The sequence below is a fragment of the Mustela nivalis genome (assembly GCF_964662115.1).
Source record: "Mustela nivalis genome assembly, chromosome: 3".
NCBI classification, from domain to species: Eukaryota; Metazoa; Chordata; class Mammalia; order Carnivora; family Mustelidae; genus Mustela; species Mustela nivalis.
Genome location: NC_139022.1, coordinates 80806782 through 80819597, shown reverse-complemented (window position 1 = coordinate 80819597; position 12816 = coordinate 80806782). Strand labels below are relative to the sequence as shown.

General features: G+C 44.2%; 1 protein-coding gene across 1 annotated transcript in view; it reads left to right on the top strand.

Annotated features, from left to right (window-relative positions):
• The window catches only part of LOC309860929 (uncharacterized protein), a gene marked incomplete at its 3' end in the record, with an annotated part of 207947 nt that overhangs the window by 132631 nt on the left and 62500 nt on the right, over positions 1–12816 (top strand). The window contains exon 3 of the mRNA XM_082723358.1: positions 5025–5072. Within this exon, the coding sequence (XP_082579484.1) occupies positions 5025–5072 (48 nt within the window). The remainder of the gene's footprint in view (positions 1–5024; positions 5073–12816) is intronic.

The window sequence follows — 12816 nt, the reverse complement described above, 5'->3', positions numbered from 1 at the left end:
AACACGGCTGAACAGAATTTTCTTTTTTAAGATTTTTATTTATTTGACACAGAGAGAGAGAGAGAACACAAGTAGAGGGGGAAGCAGGCTTCCTGCTGAGCAGGGAACCCAATGCAGGCCTCTATCCCAGGACCCCGGGATCATGACCTGAGCAAAAGGCAAACGCTTAACCGACTGAGCCACTCAGGCGCCCGCTCAACAGAATTTTGCTGAATTCTGGGACCATGGACAAATGAAAATAAAAAGGAACTGTCCTGCTTGGAGTAGCTCTGTTCTCCCTGGGAAATACGGATTCACCTCTCGAACTAAAACAGCTCCTGAAGCCGCTGCTTCAGATGTGCTTTGCTGGCTCAACACACTGGGTCAATCTTCATGTTAACATTTGACATGACACGGTTTGAGGAGAGTATTTGTTTGAGAGAAACCTTGTGGGGGCAGGCCTGTTATCTAGCGTGCAAAGGATATGCAGAATAGTCTAAAACAATCTAGAGGATATGCTGAACAGGAGTCCTCACCACACAGATGATTTGGAAAAGGGTGTAGGGGCTGAAGCAAGTGGGAAGAGATCCCACCTGGTGACCACCTTCCTGGCCTAAACAGTGAATAAGTACATCACATGTCATCAGGGAAACACGAATTTAAGTGACTGTGAGGTAGCACTGCCACATCTATTAGAGTGGTCAAAATCCAGAACACTGACACCGCCAAATGCTGGCGAGATAGGGAGCCACAAGAATTCGCCTTCATTGCTCATGGAGATGAAAATGGCGTAGCCACGTGGGAAGAGAGTTTGTCAGTTTCTTACAAAACTAAACAGACTCTTACCATATGATCCAGCAAGCGCGTTCCTTGGTATTTACGCAAAGGAGCTAAAAACTTATGTCCACATAAAAACTTGCATATGGATGTTTATAACAGCTTTATTCATAATTGCCACAACTTGGAAGCAACCAAGATGTCCTTCAGTAGCTGGATGGGTACATAAACAGTGGTACATCTAGACACTGGAATATTACTCAGCACTAAAAAGAAATGAGCTGTCAATCCATGAAAATGCATGGAGTAGCCTTAAAAGTGTATCACTAAGTGAAAAAAGTCAATCTGTAAAGGCTGCATACTATTCGATTCCAACTAAGTGACATTGTGTAAAAGGCCAAACTATGGAGACAGTGAAAAGATCAGTGGTTGGTTACCAGAGGCTGGGGCAGGAGCAGGGGAGGGATGAACAGATGGGACACAGAGGATTTTTAGGGTAGTGAACTAACGGATACATATCATTGCACATTTGTCCAAACCCACAGAAGGTACTATACCAAGAGTGAACCCTAACATAAACTGTGGACTTTGGGTGATGATGATATGTTGATGTAGGTTCATCAACTGTAACAAATGTACCCCTCTAGTAGGAGATATTGATAATGGGAGTGTTGCTATGCATGTGTAGGGGCAGTAGGGGTACATGGCACATCTCTGTACCTTCCTCTCAATTTTGCTATGAAACCAAAACTGCTCTAAAATATTAAGTCTTGACTAAAATAATATTTTTCTGGGGTGCCTGGGTGGCTCAGTTGGTCTGAATGGGTGAGGGCCTTCCAAAAAGGGAAGGGTGGCGAAGAAATCATGAAGAATAGAGGAATTTATGACAATCGTTCATATCCAGTTCACAAACACTGGCTGAGTTTTTATTGAATGTCACTCTAGGGACTAGGCTCTAGAAAGTAAGAAAATGAATAAGATTAAGGTTATGTTTTCAAGAAGCTCTTAATCTAAGGAAAGGTATAAATGATAAATAAATAGCATTCAAAATGATAAGCATGTTAATAATTATGTGATAGGGAACCAGAAGAAAAATAAGTTTTGATGAAACACATTCCACTTTGAAGACCACGTTGCCCTGCTTTAGAATTATCCCTGGGATTTGCCCTTTCCCATCTATAACCACCTGATGTTCTTCCTAGATCCATAAGCCGAAGGTGACAATGCTGGGATCACAGCATTTCATGGTAGCCCAGAGATAAGCCCTCCTAAGCATTTTGGTTATAGAAACAGTAACTTCTTTCCACTTCCAGGGAAATGAAAAAGAAAAGGAGAGATGTTCTTTTTTTCCCCACAGACAGCCCTTGGAATTATAACCTTTCCCCTAGCTTCCAGAATGCTTTTTTATTTAAAATTCAGAAATTTGCTATACAAAAACTATTTTGCCAGAGTATAAAGAAATCTCAGGATGTGAGTTCCATAGAGTAGACAAAATATGGGCATTCAGTCTGGTTCCTTAGACCAGCTTGGTTCCAAGTGACCCATTACTAACTGGATATTTCTTCTAAGTTCTACTTCTAGCCCTACTTCTGTCCCCCAGGAAGCCAAACCCTTTTTGTAGGTGCCAGTCCAGTCTTACACCAAAACCATTCTCTCCGCCACCACAGGAACCTCTGAGCAAGTCACTGGGAGATAGAAACTTTGGGTGCCAACTGTGGCAAGAGCAAGACAGGCCAAACCTGGGTTCCACCAGAGAGGTAAAGAAGAGGAATACTTAAAAAGTGCATCACATTGGCAGGAGAACTTTCAGGAACTCTCACCAATCCATATCCCACTATACCCACCTCTCTCCAACTGGCCGCATGTCTACCCTTCAGACCTCCTCCAGACCTGCCCAGCTGGAATTGCCAACCTAGACCCCGTTAGTCAACACCATGGTTGTTAAATAGATGTCTCTTCCCTGCTGATGATGTAGCAAGAGAGAATTTTCTGATCCAAAGTTAGCACTTAAAACTGAGCTCTCTAATTACCACACACCCCTCCCACTTCCTCCTATATGCCTTATCTCTGGGATGGTTCCACTGTAATGGTTAATTTTTTGTGTCAGCTTGAATAATCACAGGATGCCCACCCAGGTTAAATGTTATTTCTGGGCATGTTTGTGAGGATGTTTCCGAAAAGGATTAGTATTTGAATCTATGGACTCAGTAAAGTAGATTGTGCTCCCAGTGTGGGTGGGTGTTATGGTCTGAATATTTGTGCCCAGATCCCTCAAATTCCTATGTTGAAATCCTAATCCCCAAGGTGATGGTATTAGAAGGTGAGACTCCTGGGAGGTGATTAGTGCCCTTATAGAAGAGGCCCTACAGAACTCCCTTTTCCCTTTCCACAATATAAGGACAAGGCAAGAAGTCGGTAGTATGAAACCAAGGAGACAGAACTCACTGTGAGAAATATATTTCTGTTGTCATAGGCCCACAGGTCTGTGGTATGTTGTCATAGCAGGCCCAATAGTCCAAGACACTGGGCATCATCCAATCTGTTGAGGACATAAATAGAACAAAAGACAGAAGACGGATATATTTTTACCTTTTTTTTCCGGCCTCGATGATGGAGCTGGGACATCTCATTTCATTTTCTCCAGCCCTAAGACTGGGATTTTTACTATCCGCTCTCCTTGTTCTCAGGGCTGCAGACTCCAACTAAATTATACCACCAGCTTTCCTGGGTGTCCAGCTTGCAATAGGCAATCATGGGACCTCTCAGCCTCCAAACTCTATAAGCCAGTTCCTCATAATAAGTCTCCCACTGATCCTTTTTCTCTGGAAAACCCTGACTAGTACCCGCCTCTGTTCTCTGAGCGCCCCCCTCCCCCCATTTGACAGTAAAGACACACATCTCTCCTTTACCTCTCACATCTGAATCAGCCAGGTCCTAGGGACTCAAACCATCATCATTTGTTGCCTTGATTACTGAGATCTTCTCCAAGTATTCTCTCCCTGCTTCCAATGTGATCCTTCACCCATCTTTTTTCCAAATCATTTACCATGGAGTCACCCCCAAAATCATAAAAAGCTGCTCAGTGTTGTGGTTGTACTAAGGATTAGGCAAAGAACATTCAACTCTCCAGGAGGAAGGGACCTGTGTATTCCCTCACACCAAGAGTACAACAGTGGGCAAAGAGGTAAGGGGTGCAGATGGTCAAAAGAGGTTTGGGGTGCAGATGCTGGTCATCTGAAAATTATTTATGCTATGAGCCAGCTTTTCCTCCTACTTGAAATCCTGCCTCTCCCCCTCCCCACCCACCACTACCACCCTCATCCTGCCTCGGGCATTCTTGCTTCTTTCTGTAAGCTTAACTCTGATATTACCTCTCTAGGAAATCTTCTTTGACCCCACAGCCTTTATTAGGGGCCCCTCATCTGCATATCTTTATTATAACTCTCCTCATACTAAACTGAATTTCTTCGTCCTCTTCTACAATTGTGAGTTAAGTGGCCCCTCATGACCTGACAAGTCATCCTAACCACCAAATGTAACACTGGAAAAAACGTAGATGAGTTTCGAACAACTCACTTATGTATAGTGACCTGCCAAAAATTATTTTCTGGACTGCTTTACGCAACCATTTTTAATGGAAGGAACTGAAGTTTCTCTGGGAGCCCCTAAAAAAAATTCTTGCATAATTCATGCTGCTGCAGTGATTTGCATACTACACAGCTAGGGGGATTCTCAAACCAAACCCAGTCTCGCCTTTGTTCCTCACTGATGTAATTCAGCAGTGTATCATGACTTTTCTTTCTAAGCTAAAGCACATAAGCTCACTGAAAGCCTGGTTGGGATTCTTAATCTGTGGGAATTTTCTGCTTGTTTCAATATCTGCAGAGGATCTTAGTTTAATGTGTGGAAAGAGGAAAACATATTAATATGTTTCTATAACCATCTTGTGTGCTTTGGAGAATGATTCATTCGTTTTTAAACCATGTTCCTGATGAAATTAGTCTGGCCGTCCTCCAGATCCGTTTCGTTAGAGGATATTGCAAATTTATTACAAAAGTGCTTGCTAAGTGAATCACTGATGGACTTAATAAAGTCATTTAAGAGAAAATCCAACTACATCAAGTGGGCTTTGTCAGGCACTGAGCCATATTAGGAAAGTAACGCATGTCCTATGGGAAACAAAGGACAGTAGCAACCCATTGCGTTAGCAATAACAGTTGATTTCTCCAAGATGGTATTGTGAGAACTGTTGCTCTTCTCATCCGCAGGACCAGCATCTGGGGATCAAGATGGCATTGCAAGCTCATGCTTTGAAGGTCCTCTCTCTCTAAACACTTCGCAATTATAGATAACCTATTTTAAAGATCAGATTGAAAAGACAGTTGGAGGAGAGGGAATAAAGCATGCACATATACATAAAGAAGAAATAAATATTTGTGCACTAGAAATTGAACAGAAATGTAACCCAGGAAGTTCTAAAGCTGTAAGCTTGGTAGACTCTGAAGGTAAAGCCGAGATATGTGAGCTCAGTCCCCCACAGTACCGGGGTAAAGGTGCCTTGGGTGGCTGAACCCTGGTTCCAAGCTTCTTCGGTGAACTTGAATGGGGTGGGGAATTCCTGCCAGAAAAAAAGCTGCAAATGAGGTGAGGGCTTAAATGAACATGAATCTAGAAAAGCAGTAATGAGCAAGCAAGACCCTGTGGCCAGGACAGCTTCTTTATCCATTTATCCATTGACACTTAGGTTGTTTCCTTAGCTTGGCTGCCATGAATAATCCTGCAATAAACATGAGGGTACGGTGGTACCTGGGAGGCTCAGTCAGTTAAGCGTCTGCCCTCGGCTCAAGTCATGATCTTAGGGTCCCGAGATCAAGCTCCACATAGGGCTCCCTGCTTAGTGGGGAATCTGCTTGAGTTTCTCTCTCCCTCTGCCTCTCTCTCTCTCTCTTTCTCCCCCCACCAAAAAATTAATAAATCTTAAAAAAAATTTAAAAAAAAAGGAAGTACACATGTCTATCTCTTCCATAAAGTATTTTCATCTCCTTGGGATATATACCCAAAAGAGAGATTGTCAGATTCTATAGCAGTTCTATTTTTAATTTTTGAGGCACCTTCATATTGTTCTCCATGATGGCCGACCTATTTTACAATCCCATCAACAGGCACAAGGGTTCCCTTTTCTCTACATTATTGCCAATGCTTAACTCTTGTCTTCTTGGTGATAGCCATTGCTACAGGTGTGATGTGACCTCTTATTGTGGTTTTGTTTACATCTCCCCGAGAGTAATGATGTTGAGCACCTTTGCATGGATCTGTCGGCTATTTGAACATCTTCACTGGAAAAAATGTCTATTTAGTTTCTCTGCCATTTTTTAATCGGGTTGTTTGGGCCTTTTGTTATTGTTTTTTGAGTTACATGAATTCTTTGTCAGTTTTGGATATTAACCCCTTATCCAAGACACGGTTGGCAAACATTTTCTCCCATTCTGTAGGTTGCCTTTTCATTTTGTTGACTGGTTCTCTTGCTTTATAGAAGCTGTTAAGTTTGTTATAGTCCTCCTTATTGACTTTATCATGTAAGTAAGCATGTTAAAACAATAAAATGTACTAACTTGATTTGGGGCCACATAGAATGGTTCTCAAATGCATAAGACTTTTTCAAAGAAGCTCATTAAAATCCGGATTGTGGGTACAATTCTCAGAGATTCCGATTCTGAAAGTTGGGAGAATCCAGTTATCTGCATTTTTAACAGATAATTCTTATACAGGTGATGGGAAAACTAATTTCTGAAATGTTAGCTTAGTAAAGTTAAACTAGTCAGGTGGTCCTGAAGGAGTCAACACCAAACAGAAAAATTGACTCTTGCATTCTGGGAGAGACCTGGGTTGGAACTATGACAATTTTAACTAGTGAGTTAAATACCAGTCTAGAAATTAAAAGACCTGGTCCTATCCCAGTTCTGCTAGCCACTGGCTTTAAGACCTTGGCAGTTGTTGGGGGTAGAGGGGCAGGGGGAGGATGTTATTCTTCCTCTCTGGGACTCCCTTTCCTCATCTATAAAATAAGATTGGATTAATCTTTGCCAGCTCTAATGATCTTAGGCCCTGTGAGTTTAAAAAAAAAATTTTTTTTTAGACTGAAGCATTTTATTAAAATAAAAAACTTTGTATAAAAGCATTACGGATCAAAACTCTATTTACAGTATTTACATCTTATTGATTCAAAACCTAGTTAGGGTTTCTAACGAAATGGGCACATTCGGTGTTTCTAACACTGAGTGCGCACAGCAACAGGCTACACGTGCAAAGAAAAGGGACACAGGCTTAGATTCCACATGTACAAAATAAGGACTCTATGAATTTAAAGTAACAGCAGGGTGGATCTCTAATTGATTTCATCTTTATGCACTTTTTGCAAGATGAATGTTACCCTATTTTCCAGGGAGATAACAGTGGGAATGGGTGACAGGGAAATGCCCAGGATGGCTTCTGTCTGGGGATTGGCTCATTAGTATTGGGGCTGCAAACAAGTAGGTTCTGGAGGCTGCCGAACTGCCCCGCAGCATCAGCTCTCCACCCTTGCCATTACAAAGTCATTCCCTAGTAAGCAACACAGCAAACAAATACAGCAACGTGAAGAAAACGAAGTAAAGCTCCTCTAATTGGAAAGCACCTTGGCAACAGGGCAAAACAGTTTAAAATAAAAACGGGCAGCAACGAAGATTCTATTCCCAAGCTAAAATCACACAGATGCGGCCCAAAGCCAGTTGGCACACACCAGCTACAAGTCCTAGGAGATGCAGACCCCTGGAAGAGCCCTAGGGATGGGGCAACGGCAGCCTCAGAGGGCAAGTAGACTGCTAACCGGTTCTAAGAAAAAGAGTTTCTCCTTTAAAAGCGATCTTTTGTCAGGCTTGGATTCCTCCAGCAATGAATGTAGGGCCAAGCTGTTAACCCAAAGACTGAAGCCTCCTCCAGAGTCCACGGCAGGACCTTTCATTGGTTCTGGAAGCCCTTTTATCAACATGTGAGTGTAGAGTCCAAACACTGCTGTTTAAGGAACTATCTGCAAATCCTGGAGTGGGTAATCCCCTGAACGAGGTGTTAATTGGTCTCTTGGGGATTCCAGCCCCACACACAATAACCCATAGCATTGCTTCGGCACCCCACCCCCACACCCTCCCACCCCCACCCCAACCCCCCACTGCTGGCTGCCAGTCCCAAGGGCTACCAGTCCCAAGGGCTGGGCCTGCTTCCCTAGTTTGGTGTCTTCTTTTTCTTCTTTAAAGATTTTATTTATTTATTTATTTGACAGAGATCACAAGTAGGCAGAGAGGTAGGCAGAGAGGAGGGAGGGGGAAGCAGGCTCCCTGCTGAGCAGAGAGCCCGATGTGGGGCTCAGTCCCAGAACCCTGAGATCATGACCTGAGCCTAAGGCAGAGGCTTAACCCATTGAGCCACCCAGGTTCCCCTCTTCTTTTTCTTCTTTATGGCTTATGTCTTCTGTGAGGATGAAGGCAAAAGAAAGTAGTAAGAAATATAATGGCTTTCTCTCCTCATCTAACGATAATTACAGGCTGTTAAACCCAAAGTAAACTAGGCCATACGGTGTCTTCATGAAGAACATTAGGAGGGAAGTTTGTCATTCCTGAAGTCTAGAGCACGGGACTCCTCCATTAAATAATAAACACCTCGTAGCGCCTCCGGCCCAGACGCCCAGTTACCCGTGGCCCAGTTTCCCTGCTGTTGGCTGAGTGCTTAGCAGAGGCAAAGAGCCAATCAGCAAATGACTGACATTAATCCGTTTTAATATCTTTATTTTTGTCTCCCACCTCTGACCTCCAGCAACTTCACGTTGTCAGCTCAGATGCTAGCATTTTTTAACCCCTCCCTTGCCACTAAAAGTGAATTTTCCTGATGAGAGCGATGTGCTACAACTGTTGGAGTGATGATCTAGCAGGAGGGACCTAGCCCTGCACCCACCAGGCGAGGATGGACTCCCTCTGGGTCCTACCCCCATCTTTCATCTTCAGAACCACCACCAATCACCATCACTTCAGTGGGAGTTCTTTGCTTTGGCATCAAACAGGAATCTGACCTGGGATTTTCATCAGTTTTCTGCTAAGTAGATGGCCCTAGACCAACAGTTTCCTATTTCCTTCTGCAGTTCTTGTCCTTTGCTTGGGAGTGGGGCTGGAGCAGCATTAGAGGAAAGGACTGCATTGAGGGCGAAGATCCTTCCCCCCAGCTTTCCACAGCAGACACAGAGTTGACCTGTACTTGGGAGGCTCTCCTGGGGCTGAGTGCACTTCCTGTTGGGCCCAGCTGCCAAGCTGCCTCTGGTGGGACTGGCCTGGAGCCCGCAGAGCTGGGGTCAGGAGACAGGATGCAGGGTCTGTGTCACTGTCTGAACTGGGAACAGGGACTGAGGGGGCTGGGCGCTGGGAACTGAGCGCTCAGACATGACTTCACACGTCCCCGGAATGAGACAACAACAGCCCTGCCGAGGGTTCTGTTAAACAGCTCAGTGTTTGGTTCTCTGTCCTCAGTGATATCCTTGTCACTGAGCCAAGCGCTTCATCGCAGGAATTAAGCAAGGATCCCGTGGTGGCCATTTTTTGTTATTGGTAATAAAAGTCATCATGATGAGCTCCCTAGGCTGACCACTGCGCAAAAGCCAGAAAGAAAAAAAAGCAACACTCCCTTTCTAATGACGCCTTTACCTAAAGATTATTTTTAAGTCTTTCTATATGATTCGTTCAACAAATATTCATTGAGTAGTTTTTACGGGCATGGCACTATGCTGGGTGCTGGGTTTGCTAGAGGATTACGAATTCAATACCATCCTACCCTCAACGAACTTAGAAGACATTAGAAAGAATGGGTGTACACATAAAAACTAGGTAGTCTGGGGTGCCTGGGTAGTTCCGTCAACTGGGCGACAACTCTTGGTTCAGGTCATGATCTTATGGGTCCTGGGATGGAGCCCTGTAAGGGGAGGGGATGAGGGGCGTCCTCGCACTCAATGGGGAGTCTGCTTAAAGATTTTCTCCCCCTGCCCCTCCTCCCGTTCATGCTCACTCCTGTGCTTGCTCTCTCTCTTTCAAAGTATCATGACAGAGACCTGGAGCTAAGGGCAAGGGAAGGCTATTTCTAGCTGAGGAAGAGCAAAGAGGGATTGGGCTGCGTTGCATTATCCTTGCGTGTATGTTATACTCAGGGGTGAGTAATTTATCTTTATGTTGTAACTCAGCAAGCATGTAGGTGTGGTGAACTTCTCCCTTCTCCATATCAGGATGGAGTAGAATACGCATTTGACATAAAATCTCTCCCGGTCTAATCTGTATTTCACTTCTACAACAACAGATGAAAAAAGAGAAGGTGGGGAACGTCTGAATAATTTCACATGACATCAAATAATAACCTCCACTGGCCATTCAAGATCCACCAGGGCAACATGGACGGTCCGCTGATTCCCACATGTAACTGGAAGAGGATTTCTGTTGGAGAATCGGTCTGGCCTGCCGCTGCCCTCACTTCTTTATTGGAACGCCCCTTCTTCCCTCTACCAGCAATGCTCCCGCCACGTACACCTTCCTCTCCCAGTGCCTAAAAAACTCACTTTCCAGGGACCTTCGTGAAGACCCTACCTGAGACAGCGTCTCCCTACCCCCTAGCTGTCCGTTTAACTCATGAAATACAGTTCCTTTGTGACGCTTATTTTCTTAGCATGAATCTCTCTGAGCAGACTGCAGACTCCTTACGGGATCCTTCCTGTCTTGTTCATGAAGGTATACCCAGGGCTGAGCACAGTGCCCATGTGTAGTAGATGTGTGACACTTCTTTGACGCACAACTAAATCAGTAAATAAAGAGTCAGTGGCACTATGACTTTAGCTAAGTCCTCTTACCTCTCCAGGCCATGGTTGCCACACCAATAAAATGAAAGAATTTGAGCCAGGGATCCGGGTTGAATAATCTATGATTCTCTGACTTACTTGGCAACCTCAAAACTAGTTCCTCACCAGAAAGGGTTGAGCATGTCTGATTTCAGCAGTTTCCTAGGATAGAGATCCAATAGGCAATTGATGGGAGAATGTGCGACATTCTGGTCTCTCCTTTTTTTTTTTTTTTTTTTAATGAAAATGCTTAAATAAATGTTGTGTTTGCTGAAAAGCCAGGAAACCAAAGCTGCCCCTTGTGTGCGGGTGGATTGGTTCACATGGTGTCGGCAGTCGGGGGCCCCAGGCTTAGCCCCATCCCCTGGGGGACACTAATATGAAAATGCCTGCAAAGTACCTTCTGATAGAGTTAAAATTGTCTCTACTCAAACCCACAAGCTTGCATGAAGTGCTTCACTTCAACCTAGATCTGGCACTGTCTTCGAGATCCAAAAAAGTGGGTGGTCTAAACCTCTCTACTCCTAAGCCTACCTCAGACTCAAACAAACCCCACATTAGTTTAGAACACAGAGGCCAGAGGGATTGGCTGGATCAGCAGTGTTGGTAAATACAGTGGCTTTTTTTCTTTAATCAGCAGGAAACACAAGCTCCTGTACATGACAGGGGCCGTAGGGGGCAGGGAGGGGAGGGGAGGCACTGAAAGTGATTTCTATCTGAATCCATATAGTAGTAGACGTGAAACACACCAGTGGTGTCATTCTAATTCCCACCAGACCCAGCTCCAAAACTCTTTTAAACCAGTCTTTCCTGTTTCCTATTAGCAAAGAACATGGGGTTATTTAAAAAAAATTGCACTGGGTATTCCCAAGTGTTGATAAGGCTTAGGAATCCTGCGCAACGCATGAGAAGAAATCAAAAGTCTTCATTAACAGTTTTGTTCTCACCATCCAATCTTGAACTGGTGCCCTGTGGCTCCAGTTCTCACGTGGTAACTCCTATCCATCTGCCTCCAAGAGATAAGTTAACAGTACAGAGGATGAACCATGATCGGCAGATTATTAATTATTATAATCTGGGGTTTCGAAGGGAACAGTGTTTTGCTGTATTGTCGTACTCTGGAGGTTCTGCCTGCCCCTCTGTGCACCCGGCCCCAAGGGGGTGCAGCCGGCAGTCCGTGAGAATGTGGAGAGCTGAATTTCTCCTGGACTGATAACAGGGTCTCATCTGCAGGGCTGACCAGGCAGACAGAGGTGGCTCGTTACATTTTACAGTCCAGGGAAAAGAAACCGGAAACAGACCTGCCATTGGATGACCTGGGTATTTTTCATCACTTTAAGCAGATAATTCAGACGCTGGAGTTTCAAAGGGCTGCCTCTCCATATAAGCAAATAATGAAATGGAAACTAGGGCTGTGAGGAACCACCTGCTTATTTCCCTGAGCAGATTCCATATTTTCCCAACGAAGATATGTGGTCTGACCACAGGGCTAAATATGTGGAATTAGGACTGTCCTAAAAATCTAGGACGTATGGTTAGGACCTGAGGACTGTAGTCAAACTGGAGTTTTCTCAGCTATACTTGAACCTTTTCTCCTCCTTTCCCTGCTTTAGTTCACAGCCATGCACGCACACACACACACGCACGTGTGAACACATGCATGCACCCAAAATTTCATATTAATGGAAAGGGCAAACATACTTTATAGACTTTGAGTATTGAAACAAGCAACTGTGAAAAATGTTAAGGCACTTGGTATTTGAACGCTTTCAGGTCTGATCCACTTAGAAAAAGACAGACTCAAAATTTGAACATTAAAGCAATGGTGGATTCAAGCAGGCAAACTCTTTTTATTCGAAAATCTGAGTCTTATTTCTGAGACCTCTGGAGACCACTTAGAAATTTCTGGAAGGGAAATGGTGTGAACATATTTTCTGCTACCGAGACTGTCACTAATTAAAGCACCTTATATTACAAAAAGTTCCATTTCATTTGTTAAATGGTGAATCCACGTTTGGAAAGCTTTGGGTGGAGGTGAAAGTAGGTGGGAAAACACCTGTGCCCATGGGCAGCGGCCATTAAAGGCCTCAGGGGAATCCGAGCTGCAAGTCCCAAGCCCTCCTCCTGGCTCTAGAGGGCCTGTCTATCTTGGGATGATGGTT